This window comes from Saccopteryx leptura, chromosome 3 (assembly GCF_036850995.1).
Source record: "Saccopteryx leptura isolate mSacLep1 chromosome 3, mSacLep1_pri_phased_curated, whole genome shotgun sequence".
NCBI lineage: Eukaryota > Metazoa > Chordata > Mammalia > Chiroptera > Emballonuridae > Saccopteryx > Saccopteryx leptura.
In genome coordinates, this window is record NC_089505.1 from 111,659,752 (window position 1) to 111,677,872 (window position 18,121).

At 49.9% G+C, this 18,121-nt stretch overlaps 1 protein-coding gene across 1 annotated transcript in view; it reads right to left on the reverse strand.

The window, feature by feature from the left end:
• GRIK3 (glutamate ionotropic receptor kainate type subunit 3) overlaps positions 1 to 18,121 on the reverse strand; it is a 225,122-nt gene that overhangs the window by 12,218 nt on the left and 194,783 nt on the right. The window contains exons 11-13 of the mRNA XM_066375884.1: positions 11,700 to 11,923; positions 7,717 to 7,835; positions 5,050 to 5,267 (exon numbers count right to left, since the gene is read on the reverse strand). Of these exons, the coding sequence (XP_066231981.1) occupies positions 5,050 to 5,267; positions 7,717 to 7,835; positions 11,700 to 11,923 (561 nt within the window). The remainder of the gene's footprint in view (positions 1 to 5,049; positions 5,268 to 7,716; positions 7,836 to 11,699; positions 11,924 to 18,121) is intronic.

The following is an 18,121-nucleotide window of genomic DNA, read 5'->3' on the forward strand; positions in this document are numbered from 1 at the left end:
ACAGACACCCCACCGAGCTCTTCCTGGTCACGGCATTTTGGTCTTCCAACCCCATTACTGACTGAGGGCGGGGCTGAGGCACCACTGGAGAGGCCAGCAGACAGGCTAGGAGAAACAGGAAGCTGAGATCGGGAAGTGCTCCCTGGGCCCTCCGGCTCACAGAAGAGTGCTGAGCTGCTGAAGGGGGGTGGGGTGGACTGAATGGACTCTCCAAGTGCCTTTCAGGCTCGGGTGTAGGACACAGCAAGGCTGTGCAAGGGGGAGGGCTTGGCAATGCCAGGGACCCGGAGAGCCTGAAGCTCTTGGCTCCCAGCCCCCATCTCTGTCCCAAGCAGCTAGTCCTCATACAATAATCCTACCCACATGTTATGTTCCTCCCCCATCCCAACACCAAAGAGGGCTAAATCCTGGGAGAAGCTGTCTTCTGACAACTCTCCCCTTTCAAAGCTGCCCAGCCCTCCCCGCACAGAGCTCGCTTTCCCAACATTCTCTTTTACATTTTGCCTGCATGTTTTTACAGCCAAACGGTGCTTTCAAAGGCCTCCTTTTTCATCTCCTAATTAATTTTTATCTGCCAAGACGGAGGGAGGACAACACAGAAGACGCTGTTTGTGATGTCTGCTGCTCCCTGACAACTCTTCAAATGAAGTTTCCTCTGGAATGATGGGGCTGCCTCTAGCCGTGCCTCTTCTGGGCTGCAGGCTGGGGGAGTGGCGAGGGGTCTGGAGCTCGCCCGATAGAGAGAGCCCAACATCCCACTTCCTGCCGCTATCTTTGAACAGGAATGGGTTCTGTCCCCTGAGTTCTACGCTCAGTCCTGGGGGCTTTTTAGGATGGTTTGCAGCTTAACCGAGGACACAGGCTAACCACAGAATTGAAGTTCATCTGCCCTGGACTCTGGGACTCTCGGGGGTACCACCTGCTTGGTTTCTGTCCTCAACAGGGTCTCCCACATTTGCTCCACATGGCTCCTGGCATCTTTTAAGTGTAGCCTTTGATTTGACAATGGTGTGTGCATGCACGTGCAGGGGAGCACACACACACACACACATGCACACACACACACACACACATGCACTCAGTTATCAGATAGATCGTCTTATTTATTATTTGAGCAACTACAATGTGCCAGGGCTGTTCTAGGCTGGGGATCTGGCTCAGCTGACTGTGGTTCCACTCTCCCCCCTACTGACTCCTGGACTGGCTGGCTCCTTAGACAGGCGACATGCACACAGTGACAAAGAGCACAGGCACTAGAGCCAGGTGGCTGGGGTTCAAATCCCAGCTCCACATTTCACTTGCTTGATGCTAGGCAAGTCAGTGTTCACTCAGGTTCCCTTCTGAGCCAACTTTCATCTTGTGTCAAATGGAGATGATAACGACAGTCTCTATCTTCTAACGCTGGTTAAGAGAACGACATGTGTGAATACAGTAGTCTTCTTTTATCGCTGGGTTACTTTCCACAATTTCAATTACCCACAGTCAACCACAGTCCAAACATATTAAATGGAACATTCCAGAAATAAACAAGTCATATGTTTTAAATTGCATATTTTTCTGAGCAGTGTGATAAAATCTCGAGCTGTCCTGACCTGTCCTGTGCAGAACATGAGTCACCCCTCTGTCCAGCGTATCCACGCCACCCGTGCTCCCCACCCGTTAGTCACTTAGTAGATGTCTCAGTTATCAGGTTGACCATTGTGCTATCATAGTGCTTGCTTTCAACTAACCCTTATTTTACTTAATAATGTCCCCAAAGCTCAAGTGTGGTGATGTTGGCAATTCGAATATAACACAGATAAGCTACAAAGTGTATGTATGTCTAGGAAAAAACATAGTATATATAGGGTTTGGCATTATCTGTGGTTTCAGACATCCAGGGGGGGGTTTTGGAATGTGTCCCCCACGTTCCAAAATGTGGGGACTAGTTTACAGGTAAAGTGCTTGGAAGGTTGCCTGTCACCTAGTAAGTGTTACCATTATTGTCGAGTTTGCCAATGTCTCCTAGACAACCTGTTGGTACTCCTGGAGCTGATCCCTGTTCAGTCTGAGTGCCAGCCTTGCCATATACACTCACGGGCAGGGGAGGGGACAGACCTCCAGAAGCAGACCCCTCACGGGCAGGGGAGGGGACAGACCTCCAGAAGCAGACCCCAGAGTGGGTGTGGGAGGGGCACTTCATGTGCCGACAGAGCACCTGACCTCACATCCCAGCTCCACCACTGATCTGCTGTGTGATTACGGGCATATCACCCAACCTCTCTGGACCTCTCTTTCTCTAGGTTAAGCTCAGGTTTCCTTCCAGCTCTAACTTGAAAGTGACAATGAGGCTATGACTTGGCCTGGGGCCGGGGAGGTGTGACTACAGAGGACAGGGGTGTGTGAGAGAAAGTAAGTTTGTGCAGGGACCTTCCAGGAGGGTGCTGTGTGCTTTTAGCTCCTCGTCTGGGGTGGGGCTCATGTGTCCACATTCAGGACCTGTCTACTTAGCAGTCCCACTGCTACTGCCAGTGATAAGGAGCCTGTGCAAGGAGAGTTTTCTTGGAAGTGAAGCAGGAGACAGGAAGGCCAGACTTCAAGAGGAATTACTTGGTGATCAGGAGAGTAAGAAAGTGGAGTTGGTTCTGCAGGGGAACGTGGAAGTGCTGTTTCTGGCCGGAGGCCCTTATGAGCATTGGCGCCTTGGGCCCCAGCATCTCAGCTGGGTGGCGGTGTGTGAGTCCCTCCCCCGCTCACCTCACTGTGCCATTTGCAGAGAAGGAGGGTGAAGGCAGAGCAGGCTGTAGGATGTGCTGGTTGGTGCTGAGGACAGCAACCGAGGGGAACTGGGACTAGGCTCTGGGAAGCCAATCTGAGCATTTTAGGATGGAGGGAGGCAAGGACATCCAATCAGCGGCAATGAGCCTGCCCCGGCCTTATTTATGCTGCTTCCCTTTGATCAGGAGCCCTGCTTAGAGACGCACTCATGAGTAATGCATGAGGACGCTCCGCTCCGGCACAGTCGAAGGGCTGGGCCACAGCCTGGGGATAGGCACGAGCAAGCATGCGCACACATGCACACATGCACATGCATGCATGGGCCATTACACACACACAGAAGCTATTACACACACATGCACGGGCCATTACACAAACACACTAGCTATTACATACACACAGGCTATCCCTTCACTCACACTAATTCAGGCAAACCATGGGGACATTTAAACAGATGGACATTCATGTATTCTCTACGTATATATACATGTAGACACTTATACGTACATATCCACACACCCAGACCACAGGGATGCATGCACACGTGTGCTCACCAACACATACACATATGTGCAGACACTCATGCTCACACACAGACACACATGCCCCCACACAGGCAGACTCTTTGTATGGGCACAAGTGTACATACATACATACTTGAGCGCACACTTACATGTATTATTGCTGCTATGTGCACACATTCATGTAACACATACTCCCATACTGCTCACACTCACGAGCACATACACAGGGTCCCAGAGAGCTCCTAACATGCCTATGACCTGCTTTTCTCTTTCCTCCACTCTAAGCACTTGGCAGTGACCTCATAGGAAGGCACGTTTGCTGCTTCTCAGAGTCAGTAGCTCCCAAGAGGAAAGCCATTTCCCCCTCTTTTCTTTTTCTAACCAGGTGCATCCATCTTTAATAAGGGGTCAGGGGAAGGGGATGGGAGAGAGTCCTGGTGGGGCTCCAGCGCCCAGGAGCAGAGGGCTTTCCCACCCAACCCCTCCCTGTCTGCTCCCTCAGACCCCATTGGACATTCACTCCGTCACTCACAGGCTTAGGCTGGAAGAAGGCAAGGGCCGGGGCTGGGCCACCTGGGCCCAGAGGAAAGGGACATACCATAGGCTTTCAGACTAATCGAAAGCAATTGACTAATAAATAAACAAATGAACAAATGGACCTATAGCCACAGAGTTCCCAAATCTGGACCATTTCTGAGAAATAGTTGGGACAGTGGTTCTCAGTGTATAGTCCCTGGATCAGCACATCAGAATCACCTGGTAATTTGCTAGGATGCACATTCTTGGCCCCACCCCAGGCCACTGAACCAGAAACTGAGAGTGAGGCCTAGCAATCTGGGTTTGGCTCGGCCTTCTGGGTGACTTGGATGCACACTCAAGTCTGAGAACCATGGCCTGACCATGGGCCTTGGATGAAGGAAGGCAGACCTGGGTCAGCATCTGACTCCTCCAGCTGTGAGTCCTTGGATAAGCCACTTAACCACTCTGAGCCTCAGTTTCCACATGTGCAAAGTGGATTTGTCATGAAGATTAAAGGAGGCAAGCATTTAGCACAGTGCCTGGCTCACTGTGAGCCCATAGCGGTGGTAGCTATTGGTACAAGTACTTTAATTTCAGAAGAACATTTATAGCTACTGGTTTTCAGAGTCAGCCAGTCTTCTAAACCCTCAGCTACTCTACTAGAAGGTGTAAAAACATTGGGGAACTGAGCCCAATACCTTACAAAAGCAGGAGGAGCAGCAAGGTCCTGGCCAGATCCCCATAAGATCAGTAAGTAACCTGAGCAGGTGCTAAGGAATGTTTGTAAACACGTGTTTAAGTTTTATGCCTCTTCTCTCCCTCTGAGGCTGTGTCCCCTGCTGTGCTCTCCGTGGTGAAGAGCTCACCCACAACAAGCCCAGGCCAGCCTTGTAGAGATGGATGCCGCCGAGACCCAAAGCCAAGGGCAGGGAGCCCACTGGCCCTGGGGCCTGTTTGTGTATCTGGCCTCCCTTCTCCTTCCCCCTTCTCCAGCTTCGTCTCTCCACCTGTTCTCCTCTGGGGATTTAGGAAAACCACACTCACACTGCTTGTCCAAGGTGGAGAAACTTCTAGGATCTGTGCCGAGACTAACACAGGTGGACACATCACCACAACTCCCAAAAGTTAACCGGTTCCTTGCAGGGAGGGACTAAGTGCCGGGGGTTTCTGGTCCCTCGGCTCTATGCGGTTAGGGAAGGACAGCAAAGGGTCAGCTTGCAGTGCTGCAGTGGGAAGGAGGGGGCCTCACCTTAAAGAAGGTCATGGTGGCCCCATCCTTGACAGCCCCATACTCGATCTTGGTTTGCTTGGCCAGGTCATCAGCAGAATCGATGGGCGATTCCATGCGCTCCACGGTCAGAAAGGCGGCGAGGTTGGCCGTGTAGGAGGAGATGATGATGAGCGTGAAGAACCACCAGATGCCACCGATGATGCGCGTAGACAGGGCTTTGGGCATCAGTTCTGACCCTGGGAGAAGGGAAGAGGCAGGTGGTCTTTGACAGCATCTGGATCAGGGCTGCTCAGGTCCTCTGGGTCATGGACTCCATTGACAATCTAATGAAAGCTGAGGCCGTATCCTTAACCCTGGTTCTCAAAGCGTGGGCCCTGGACCAACAGCATGACATCACCTGGGAACTTGTTAGCAACGCACATTCTCAGGCTCCACCCCGGGACTTGCTAAATCAGTAACTTTAGGGGTGGGGCCCGACAATCAGGGTTTGATAAGCCCTCCAGGTGATTCTGATGCAGGCTAACATGTAAGAACTGCTCTAGAACAACAGGCATGTGAACAGCATGTCACACGTTTGCCAGACCTTCTGAGGCCTTTGCATGGACCCCTGTGCGGTCCCAGGTTCTGAACACCTGGGAGTCAGACCCCTGGGTTCTCAAGTGAATCCTGCTCCTGACACTCTGTACAGCTGTGCCAGACCCTTCCCCTCTCCGGGACTCTGCAGAGACTCGTCCTTCCTCCACCCCAGCCTCCTACAAACACCTTGATGCCGTAATGATATAATTTGAGGAGAAATTGTGTTGGAAATACAATTGCTATACAAATACAAGATTGCGATGCGGTGCTTTGCAGGAGGATAAAAATCAACATTTTTTGAAGCTCTTTGCCAAAATAGATCACTCTTCCTCCCCGACCTTGGGTGTGGAGCACAATTTAGGGGAAACCTTCTAACTGAAGTAATTAACGAGGCGGCTTTCAAGAGATTTAAATAGCAAGTGACTCCTGAACTTTCCAGAATATTTGGGCCTGCAATTTGAAAAGCGTCTGCTTTGATATGGATGTTTTTTTTCTCTCCTCAAAGAAATCACTCAAGGGAGAGGTTTTCAAATACACAACTATTTTTCTCCCTCCTCATCAAAACCTCACGGGGAATACACTAGGGGCCAGTGCTTTGAATAGCAGCAGGAGATGGAAGAAGAGAAGTTATTACTGCATTGAGGGCCTTCCAGGTCTTTCCCAACTGTCACGGAACAAAGATGATGGACAAAGAAGCAAGGTGAGGCTTCAGGACGCTCATTAATAGCGGGGACAGAACGAGGCACTTCCCTTGAGAGCTGCCTGTCACTTCCCACCAGCACTCCTCAGTGTCCCCACCTCGCCAGCCAACCCCAGCCTCACCTGCCTGGCCTTCCCCCCAACTGCTCCGAGGGAGGGGAACAGCTGCCTCCCCAAGAGAGAATGATCCATTTTGGTTGTTTGCTTGAGGAGCTTTGCCAGGCTCTGTGGTATCCCTACCATGGATGGGAAATCATCAGGCGGGGGATAGATTTATCTTTCCTCAGCCTTCTTCATTCATGTGCCCAGGGCTTGGCAGTGGTGGGCACTCAGGACACAACGGGTATATCATTCATTCACTCATTCGTCCATCCATTCACTGTTTGCTGGTAGGTGTCTACTAAGGACCAGGATTTGTGCTGGGCCTTGAGGGTACACACAGATGAGTGAGGGAGAAGGATGTTGTCTTTGGATTCTTTTCCCTCCCATGCCCCTTTGTCCCCCACAGTCCCTTAGTGGGACCCTAACATAGGCAGAGATTTTGATTCCTCCATTTCCCGAGCAAAGAGGCTCTGTCTGGACAGAGAGGCGGTGACCTGGGTGTGTGTTCTCTCTGCAGGTGTTTCCCGACTAGGGCTCGTTCCCTGCGCCCAGCTCCGGCCCATGGCGTCTCTTCACCACACTCCTTGAAGCCAGAGCAGAGGCTCCACTTTCTGAGATCTGTGAGGAGTTGCACATGTCTCCAAAGGGTGCGCCACCAGCCCAGGGTCAGGCTCAGCTCTCCCTCAAGAGGACGCAAGCACACGGTGTCCTTCTGTGTGTCCCATCTCTGATGCGCTCAGGCTAACGTCCCCACCTCAGACTGGATCCCTCCTACTCCCAGGCTCCCCACAGCCAGGTGGTCACTGAGTCCTGTCCCTGCTCCATTCTGAAGTTCTCTTAGTCCATCTCTGTCCTCTACCCCATGGCCACTACCCCAGTTCACGTCTCATTATCTCATTCCTGCAATGACCTCTCACCCAGCCTCCCCGCCTCCAGCCTTCCCCCAGTGTTGTTCAGACAGATTCTGTGGTGGTGGGGCCATCGGTGGGGTTGGCTCCGGCACGAAGGATGCTCCATGCCCACTTCACCTGGAGCAGGAGGGTGGGGATGAGCCCTGCATCACAGGGGTGGGGCTTAGGGGCTTTAGCCTTAGAACCCGAGCGGGCCCAGACACAGTAGTGTCCAAGGGCAGGGACCTGCAGCAAGGGCACGGGCCTGAGTGTCCAGGTGTCTCCAAACCTGTGATAGTCCTGGAGAGTGGGCTGACTTTGCTGACTCCATGAAGGCTGAAGCCCCCCCCCCCAACCCCACCCCCAAGATAAGAGGTCCCCTGGGACGAGGAGGCTGCCCCTGGGAGGGGGCACATACCTTGCTGCATCAGGGAGCCCATTCCGAACCAGAAGCTATTTAGCAGAGTGAAATTGTTTTCCACCACCTCGGAGCCAGGGTTGCAGGGGTGAGCATCGTACCACTCGTAAGGGCTGAATCTGCGGGGAGCAGAGAGGGGAGCAGTGAGGGCCAGCTGCAGGTTGACAGGATCGGGAAGGGGCGTCCGTCCATGTCACACCAGCCGGGGGTTTAGCACCCCGTTGATGTGCGACCACCTTCAGCATCAACTGCCTCATTGTTCTGCTGGTGAGGCAGGGACGGGAAATCATGACCATTCTGTCTTGTTCTTTATTGTTAGTGGCTTTTGCTGGTTATAATGGTAATCCAGCAGTATCTTTTAAAAATTAAAAGTACACATGCCCTTGCCCTTCAACTCAACAATTCAGCGACTCATTATCCAACCTGGAAAAAAGCATGAGTACGTGAGCACAAAGCGCACGCATGCAGGTATTTATCACAGCATGGTTTGTAAAAGCGAAAGAGCTGGAAACGGAAATGTCCTTTAATAGAGAAATGATGGAATAAACTCTGCCACCACCGTTCTTTGAAATATCATGCAGCCGATAGAAGAGAACAAGATGCTTCTAGCTGTACCGACAGGGAGAGATCTTCAACACGTATTATTTGGTTTTAAAAATAAAAGTGACAAAAATAAGAACAATGGGGTCACAGTGATGTAAATAGATTCCCGAAGACACAGCTCTCTACCTTTTCATGTCCATTTGTACATAAATGCATGTAAAGCGCCTGGAAGAAGCCAATTCTGAAAAACACCAGTGTTTTCTTCTGGGGAGAGAAGCTGGAATGGCAGAAGGAACTTTAGGAAAGCCTTTTGCGACATATGTCTTATATGAATTTTTAAAAATGAGAATGAATTTTTGCGTTATGTGCATTATTTATTTATTTACTTACTATTATTACTATTTTACTATTTCTTCATATTTTTGAATTACTCGTGTATCACTCAAAAATTTAAAGGGAAAAACAAAAGTAAAATACACTCTCCATAAAATATTCCAACAGCGCAGAAGAATACAGTGAGAAAGGGAACGTATTCCAGGATCCCATCCCCTGGGGAGAACAGTGTGCTATATAATTGTTCAAGCTTTTTTCTCTGAATATACCAATGCACGTATGACAGAAAAGAATCGTTCCTTTAAGGCCCCCCCCCCCCACTGCCTTCTAAAGGAAGAGAAGCCCCGGTGGTAACCAGAGGGGGCCTCTGTGTACAGGCTGGAGTTCCACTGAGGGAATTGAGACTGGAGGAAGCTAGAGCACTCCCGAGAGATGGGAGACCCTGGAGGGAGGGTCTAGGGGGCTGTTAGGGCTTCCGTGGCACGTAGCAGGATATCCTGGTGGCAGAGAAAGGTGTTGCTCAATGCTGACGCCCTGTTGTTAGGCAAGCACGAGGCAGGCCAGGCCGATCTGCTGGATGGATAAGCCCTGTGCCAAGACAGAGCTGCCGTGAGTGGACCTGGGAACCTGTCACCTTCACCGACCTCATCTCTTGGGCAGCTGTGTCCGGTTTTTCAGCAGCCAGCATGAAGTGGTCTAAAGGACCCAGGCCACATAGAGAAGGGGCAGGGGGCCACATGCGCCATACAGATGTGCTGTGCTCGACCCTGACAGTGTTGTAAAAAAATCGAACTAATGGCTACATGTAAAAGCCACGTGGTGTCACATAAAAGCTTGAATCTGTCTCTAAAAATCAGGGACTCTGCAGCGATGGCCCTGCATCCCGCCTAGCGCAGCTGTTGGAGCTGAGCAGCGGCTGCTTCTTTCCTCAGGTGTGGGCCTCCAGTGTGCTGTTGTCCCTTTCAGGCCCTGCTACCTGCCACTCAGCCTGCTTCACGGTCTCATGCTTTCTGACTGGCCCCTCGGGACACTCTGTTTGCCACCCACGATTTAAACATGGACAGGTTATGATTTGAAGCCTAACTGCCAAGAAAAAGCTTTATAACTTTGGGCAATGACTTAACCTCTCTGAGCCCCAGTGTCTACTTCTGCAAAGTAGGAATGTCCATACCCACCTCACAGGACTGTTGTAAAGGTTTGACAGGATGTGTGCGAATTGTGTCATGTGAGTGCTACACAATTGTACTATAATGCTGTTCATGGCTTTGTGGCCAGACCTTTTCTTGTTCCTTTCTTCTCTCCTCCTGGGTCCCATGCCATTCCAGAAGCTCCAGAAATCCCATCTCTCTCCAAAAGTCTCCCCAGCCTAACGTTGGGAAGGGGGTTCCTACTTCCTGGCCAGGGGGGACGTGGTAGATAGCGGGCGTGGATGCCGGCAGCTGATGAAAGGCCAGGCCTGGGAGGGGGAGGGGACGCACATCCCATGGGCAGGACCAAGGCTGGAAAAGCTGGAGCTGTTTTGTGGGGGAGCTCCAGAGTGACCGGCTGGAGCTGCTAAAATTACGAAGAGAGCTGCAGAGAGTGGCTCCTGGCTTTCAAAGGCTTGTTAGACCATTAGAGACAAGTGGCCTAATGAAGGCTTCTCTGTGGCAGGCTGGGCTGCCGGCTGGGCTGAGCAGACAGGCAGCAAAGGGTTTCGGAAGCAGGACAATTTCATCTCTGCCATCCTTCCCTTTGGTCTTTCTCTGTGTAGGAGGAGGGAGCGAAAGGGAGTGGGGTGGGGAAAGGTTTTCAAAGAAGACCCAGGAGGAAAAAAACGGCTGAAACACCAAGTCCTTGGATCTCAAATTGCCTCTCCAGAGAAGTCTCCCTTCGTGTTTTGTTAGGATTTAGAGAAAAGATAATCAGGGCAGAGGCTGGGCTGGAGCCTGGGGGAAGGGGACTGAGGACCCAGCTGGGAAGGGAGGGGAAGCTGGGCCCAGAAACTACCCACTTGGGGCAGAGGCAGAGGACAGATGTCCAAGTGGCCAGAGATGTGGGCCCCTGATAAAACACTAGGTGACTCTAGTTCAAAGGCCAAATGTGTTACTTATTGCTAGAATGGCCCTGGCCAGTACTGAGCCCAGATGTCTCTTCTGACTGGGAGGCTGTGGGAATTAAATACTACATTGGCTTGTCAAGGATCTGGTGCTTGGCAAACACTAGGTGCTCAGCAAACACTGAACTCAGTGTGGCCCTAGTCACCTTCTCCTGCTGACTACCACAAGAATGTGCTAGCACAGGGGCCGGGAACCTTTTTGGCTGAGAGAGCCATGAACGCCACATATTTTAAAATGTAATTCCATGAGAGCCATACAACGACCGTGTACTTTACGCATTATCCAATAAAAATTTGGTGTTGTCCCGGAGGACAGCTGTGATTGGCTCCAGCCACCTGCAACCATGAACATAAGTGGTAGGAAATGAATGAATTGTAATACATGAGGATGTTTTATATTTTTAACGCTGTTATTTCTTTTATTAAAGATTTGTCTGCGAGCCAGATGCAGCCATCAAAAGAGCCACATCTGGCTCGCGAGCCAGAGGTTCCTGACCCCTGTGCTAGCATCTTTCATTTATACAACCAAATGTGCAAGGGTACTGCTAACGTGTCTTACAGACAGGGAGGTATGTGTGTATGCCACTTTTTTGCATGAGTGCAGGTGTGTGAGTCCATTTGGTACTATTCTCTTTGCTGTTGTGGACTGAATAAGCATAGTCCTTTTCCCAAGCATCAAGCCAGCTGCTGAGCCACCCAATGCACCTGAGTCTGCCGTACCTGGTGCCTGGCCCAGGTGGTGCATCTCTGGGCAATGACTTAACCTCTCCTAGCCTGCTCATAAGGCTTGGGCATAAGTGTTGCTTCTCAGAGTCATATACACAGACCAGGGCGAGGACTAGAGTACTCAGGCTCAGAGGAACATGGAATATTCCTGGAGGGATAGAAAAGGATCTGAGCTACAGAGAAGGAGAGAGAAGCATGCACAGCAGTGGTCTGAGTGGTGATTTGCCTGGCTATCTAAACTGCCAACCTTGGGCCAGAGCTTCAGCCATGGCATTACCCTTACCTGGCAATGACAAAGAGGACACAGCTGACACCCAGGTAGGCAAGGAGCACATACATCCAGATGTCTGGGGACAGGGGGTTGAGGAAGGAGAAGACACTGGGGTTGGTGCCATTAGGCTTGCGATATAGGATGCTGACACCGAGCGTCATGAAGGGCTTGGAGAAGTCAATGGCTTTCTCGCGGACGTGGGTGATGGTCAGGGGGGCCACGGCCAGATCCGCCTTCTGCAATGAGAGCGAGAAAAGGAGAGAGAGAGAGGGAGAGAGAGAGAGAGAGAGAGAGAGAGAGACTATTAGCAAAGCTTCAGAGTAGCAGTGGACAGAGCATTCTTTGGAGTGGAGTCAGTTGCCTGAGCCCTGGATCACTTAACCGCTCTCCAGTTTCAACATTTACTAACCCTTCCTCCGGGCCAGGCCATGCTCAGGGTATGGGAAGGCAGTGATGAACTGTTCTCCAAGAGCTCATGACCTTGAGGAAAAGGACAGCGGCATAAACACACAGACAATGGAGCCCATTCAAACTGTTACCATGTGGTCTATTCTCAAAATGGTGCTTTGTCAAATACAGTTCGGCAGCCTGAAAACATTTAAAGATCACTCATGTTTTTTATTTGTGACTTTCAAACATCAGGAAGGGAACACGGAATCCACAACATACCTTATTTAAATGTTTTCCTCTCCTATGCATGCCTCAACTGTTTCACCCCACTCTAGTTATTCTATATATCCTAAAAGCCCCTAAAACCAGTTAGGTAAAAATAATACCTTCCTGGGAAGGAGAAGGCAGGGAAGGAACTAAACAGGGAAATCCAGAGTCCTCCTTAATCAGTGAGGGGAGGGAACAGAGTTGAGGAAGAAAGGAGAGTAAGGAAGGCTAGGAATGTTCCTAGGTTGATAAATCTTAGCCCATCACAATTTTATTGAAGGGAATAATAAAAATTCTATCTCTTGGATCTGAGCTTTTCTTAATTAAAAATCTGTATCCCTTCATTTCTATCTTCCCAGCCTCACCCCACTACTCTCTTCCTAAATGAGGCCCCACTTACCATCTTCCTGTTGACCACATCCATGCTTGGCACACTGTGCCTTGTTGAAATGCCCTCTCCCTGTGGCCTTTTACCACCTTCCATATTTCTTTGCACATGTTGCTTCTTTCAAGAAGCCCTCCCTGATAGCCTCCAATTCTAAAATCCCATGAAGTTTGCTCTGTCCTATGGGAAGATTTTAGCCTCTCAGTTTGAATGGCAGTATGTGTCGCCATGTGACCTTTTGTCTCATCTGCTTATTTACCTGTGGGTGTCTAAGCACAGCTGGGACTGTGGCTGATGTACTGCTTCATTTCTCAATTTTCAAGCCCCATCTCAGCCTCTGTAATATTTGCTCATTAATAACGTTTCCCTCTGAGAGGTGACAGCTTGGGTTCCTGTGAATATTTACACACTAGAATATGAACAAAGTTATCACTTCCCTTCCTCAGATGGGGCAGATCAGAAAGGGAGGCTGGGCCCTAAAGAACAGCACTAAAGACCCCTTTGCTAAGATGGGGGGATGCTACCTCTGAGATCCCCTCCCCAGGAAACGCCTCTAAGCAGCCACCCACTGCCTTGGCCCAGCTCTGTCCATCCACCTGGCCATCCATCCACCCACCCATCTGATAGTTATGAGATCCCACTGGGCACTAAAAAATACTGAGTTGAGGAAAATGGACACTAATCAAATTGTTTACTAAATGATAGCTGTTGACATTATCTCTGATTTCACTAAACTTAGAATAGAACCCAGGAACCAAGTTGAAATAAGACTCCAACAAGGGGAGGACTGATATGGGTGGAATCCCAGCTTCTGAATGGCTTTGCAGACATCCTAGACTGGGGGCATTGGGAAACACAGCCACGGTGTTGCTCACTCCATTGTTTCTCCTTCTAACAGCACCCCCAACACTCAACTATTGGCACTTGGGGCACAAGGAGTCAGTGACCCTCAGAACCTGGGAAAGACCGGAAAGAGGAGCCTATTACAAATGATTATTTTATACTGGGACCTTCTTTTTTTGTAAATGTATGAAGATGTGGGCTGGAACTTGCTTAGTTTTTAAGGCAGAGGATGAAGAAACAGGCAGCTGTGGCCAACCCAGTTCCCTGGAGCCCTCTTAGTTTAGGAAAACAACAAAAGAAAGAGAACTATTTGGGAAGGTGCAGAGGGATTAATGTGTATTTGCTCAAGACCTACTATGCACCAGTCTGGGATGCAGAGGTGAGCAAGAGACCCAGCCCCTGCTCTCATGGAGCTACTGGTCAACCTTTTGGGGGGCTGAGAATAGGACTCTGAGTAGGGTGGGAGCTGGAGTTGGGCCCCTGGACAGTACCTCTCAGTCTGAAAGTTCTAGGATCCTCTATAATATTGGCATGACATGGGTGAAATGGGCTTTTGATTCTAGAATTTGGCTTTCCCTAGCCTTGTCCCTTCAAAACACAATGCTTTGGGAGGCTCTATTCTGAACCCAAAGTCATCGTCATTGTCCAGAATGCATTTGGAACTGGTCTCTGGGAATGAATGGCCTCTGGGGCTTGCACTGGTTTCTTGGGAAGAATCTCAAAGTCAGTGGAGGCAAATCTTCCTTTGGTTTGGTGGCAAGTTGGATGACAGCATTAGTTATGGACGAGATCAAGGTGTTCATAGCCAGGGCTTTGTTCCCTCTACCAGAAATGTTTAAGGATTGGTAAGAAAGACAATCATAAGGCCACGGGCTCTCTTTTCTTCTTCCAGGGCCACTGGGAACCTTCAGAACCCCCCCCCCCCACCAGTCTCTCTATTTTCTGCTCTAATGGAGTTAGGGGTAGGGCATCTTAGACAATCTGTGCCTACAGCAGCAAGACAACCGGTCAACCTGACCTTCTTCATGGGAAATTTTTATGTGTGTTCTCTCTTGGGTTTCAGGAAGGCTGGATCTTTCTACTTCAATTTTATTTTAGGCAAGAAAACACTACTTTTTACCTTTGGTTATGATTTCCCTGAAAGAGGCCTTATTTTGTCCAAGTTCTCTTGAAATGGCAGAACAGATGTCAAGCCTTTGCCGTTTCAGTTCATTACTCGGAATGAAAGGCCCAATTTTGGCAGGTTCCTCCCACTCAGGCAAGTTTTCTTTGAGGATGATTCATAAAATCATAGGCTGTCAGAGCTGGGCAAGAGAACTTTTAACAATGTCTATTCCAGTCCCAAATTTTCTATGGAGGGAAACTAAGGCTCAGAGAAGATCCAAGGTCTTTGCTCTCATATTTATAGTAATCACATCCTTGAATAAACTCCCAAACCTCAGACTTGCCCAACGCATTTGTTGGTCCTGTGGGTGATTTGTTGATCTGTCCTGCCTCCCCAAGAACATTTCTATATATTTGATAAGCTTCTAGAGCAGACAGAATGGTCCTTCCAGGACACTACTTCATCCCCATAAAGTGCTTTCCATTTACCAAGAATCTGTCAGGACCTGCCTGTCTCCAGCCTTTGCTACTCTACTCTATCCTTGCATGAGGCCATTGGGCCCCACCTGCTCTATAAAATCCCCAGCAACTAGAACTGAAGGCAAGAATGACGTAATAAGCTATAGCTCCATATTTTGGCCCTGAGCATCCAGCCACGTTGGCTGCTGGTTGAGCCCTAGCCTTGCATCCCAGACTGAAACTTGGGCAACCTCCTACCAGATTCTAAGAAAAGACTTGTCATCAGGGTCCCATTTCTGGCAACTTGTCATTAGCTGATCTTCTCTTAGGATGGGGGTTCTCCCCAGGGATTCAGCTCTGTTCCCTGAGCCCCAGCTTGCTCCCTGTGTCTGGTGTCCCTTTTGGCACCTGCCTACTTCGTTTTCCAAGTATGGTGTCCACTAGATTCCCCACTTCTGTGCTCTGTCTCTTGGTTGGGAACCTCCAGGACATCTGCTTGCTCAGATTATGACCTACTATAGTAAAAAGAGTAAGTACTGCTATTATTCATGGGTGCTTCTTATACTCTAAATACCGCCAAGTGTGCTACATATACTGCCTTATGTGATTCTTCCAGCAGCCCCCTGAGGCGGTAAACGCTATCATTCCATTCCAGGTGAGAGTGCTGAGCTTCACTCAGGCTGAGAGGCATGTGCAAGCTGGCAAGTGGCTGAGCCAATACTTGGACTCAGTTTACCGTGACCTCAAAGCCCAATGTTTTACCATACAAACCACGTGTCGGGGGTTGAATTGTGCCCACCCTCCATTAAATATGTTCTAGTTCTAACCACTGGTATGGATGAATGCAACTTTATTTGGAAATTGGGTCTTTGCAGAAGTAATCAAGTTAAGACAGAGTCGTGCTGGACTAGGGTGGGCCCTAACTCCCATGACGGCTATTCTTCCAGAAGAGGAGAGGGCACACACACAGAAGAAGGCCATGTGCTGACGGAGGCAGAGGTTGGAGTGAAGCAGCTACGAGCCAAACCATTCCAGGGACTGACAGCCACACCAGAAACCAGGAGAGAGGCAGGGCAACATTTCTGTTGTTTTATGCCATCTGGTTTGTGGTCATTTTCTGTAGCAGGCCTAGGAAACTTATACACCTGCCACATAGACCGTGGGAAGGATGCATGGAGCTCCTTCTGCTGCCTGCTGCCAGCCCCTACCGGCGTCTGTGCCATTCTGATGGACACAGTTTATAGCTGGGCCCACCCTGCCCTGTCCTGAGCTTAGGTTGCATTCCCCGAGACCTGAACCTGACTCTATCTAGCTCCTGACCATGACTGCACCCAGGTTTATACCCAGCATACACTTCACGTTGCCTGGTGGGGTTTGGCAGCCCTATGGCAGCAGGTACATGCCAATTTGCCTCTGCCTCCCTCCAGATCCCTCTGTTTCTGCTGCCTAGCCACCCAGAAAAACCACTCTCACTCTAGCCACACAAGCAGAACTTGTCCCCAGGGCTCCGTCTGCTGGCTCTCTGCCTATCTATCTCTGGTACACGGTATCCATGGACTTCACCTTCCACTCTTCCCTGATGCGGTGTTTCTCCAGCTAGAATCCCCCCCCCCCCATTCCCAGTGCTGTTCAATATATGTCAAGACTTCCCTCTGCCTTTAGGATAAGAAATTCTTACTACGGGCTCCTTGAGCCACTCATGATCTGGCCAGCGCTGTCCAATACAACTTTCTGCAAGGATGAGGGTGCTCCGTAACTGCACCATTCAACAACTATGGTAACAAGTCACAGGTGGCTATCAAGAACTTGACATGGGGCTTGTGAAACTGAGGAACTGGATTTATACTTTTACTTAACTAATTTTAAGTTAAATAATTTTAATTACTTTAAGTTTAAGTAGAAATAACCCCATGTGGCTGGTGGCTACTGGGTTGGAAGGTGCAGATTTAGCCCTGCCTGCCTCTCCAGCCTTACCTTGCACCATGTTCCCCCTTGTTCTCTTCCTCCTGGCTTCTTTCACACCCTCTAGTCCATGTCCTTTCTCACCTCAGGGCCTTTGCATGTGCACTTTTCTCTACCTGGAACTTCTTCCCCAATCTCTTTGTCTGGCTAATGGCTACTTCTATTTCAGATGTCAGCTCAAATATCATTTCTACAGACAGAGCCCCCAGATAGAGTCAGGTTTCCCTGGTGATTACTCTCACAGCATCTGGTATTTTCACCCCTCGCCCTCCTCCTAGCTGTGATTTTAGAGGTATTAGATGATTCTCCAGGTCTTTCTCCTCTACTGGCCCATAAGCTCACTAGTAGGGCCTGAGCCTTTATCTTTTCACTACTGTATGCCCCATGCCTAGCACAGTGCCTGGCTCATAGCAGGCCTGCGGTAGAGACTTGGGGACTGAATGAATGGAGATGGTGATGGTTTAGGAGAGACATCCCACAAGCATGTCTGAGCACATGGCAGATTATAAGAGGGCAAAGCATGTCACAGACGATGTCTGCTGATGACCCCCAGCCTCCAACCTTAAGAAAACACAGTGCCCCTTGGAAGGCCTTGGGCATTAACCTGACAAACAGCCTGAACAACCACACAGCTGAGTAGAGGGGAGATGGCTGCTGGAAGATTCATGAGTGTCAATGGGCGGGTCAGCCACTGACACCTGTGATTCCCACACTGGCTTCCTGAGCTGACGGCAGCCTTACCTCCTGACTGTGAGGAATGATGCCGTGCCTCTCTAACCTGGTCATGTGCTCCTCTCGGAACCCTGGCTGAATAGTTGCATCTATTCATACATTCATTGATTACTGTCTGTTTCCTCCGCTGCAGTGTCAGATCCTGAGGCTCAGAGGAGGGATCCTGCCTGTTTGTTCACCCCTGTAGCCACAGCACCTAGCATGTGACCGAACTTAATAAATTTATTGAATAAATAAATAATGTGATCAATGGGGACACTGGAGCTTTCAAAGAGCTCACCCAAGCACTCCC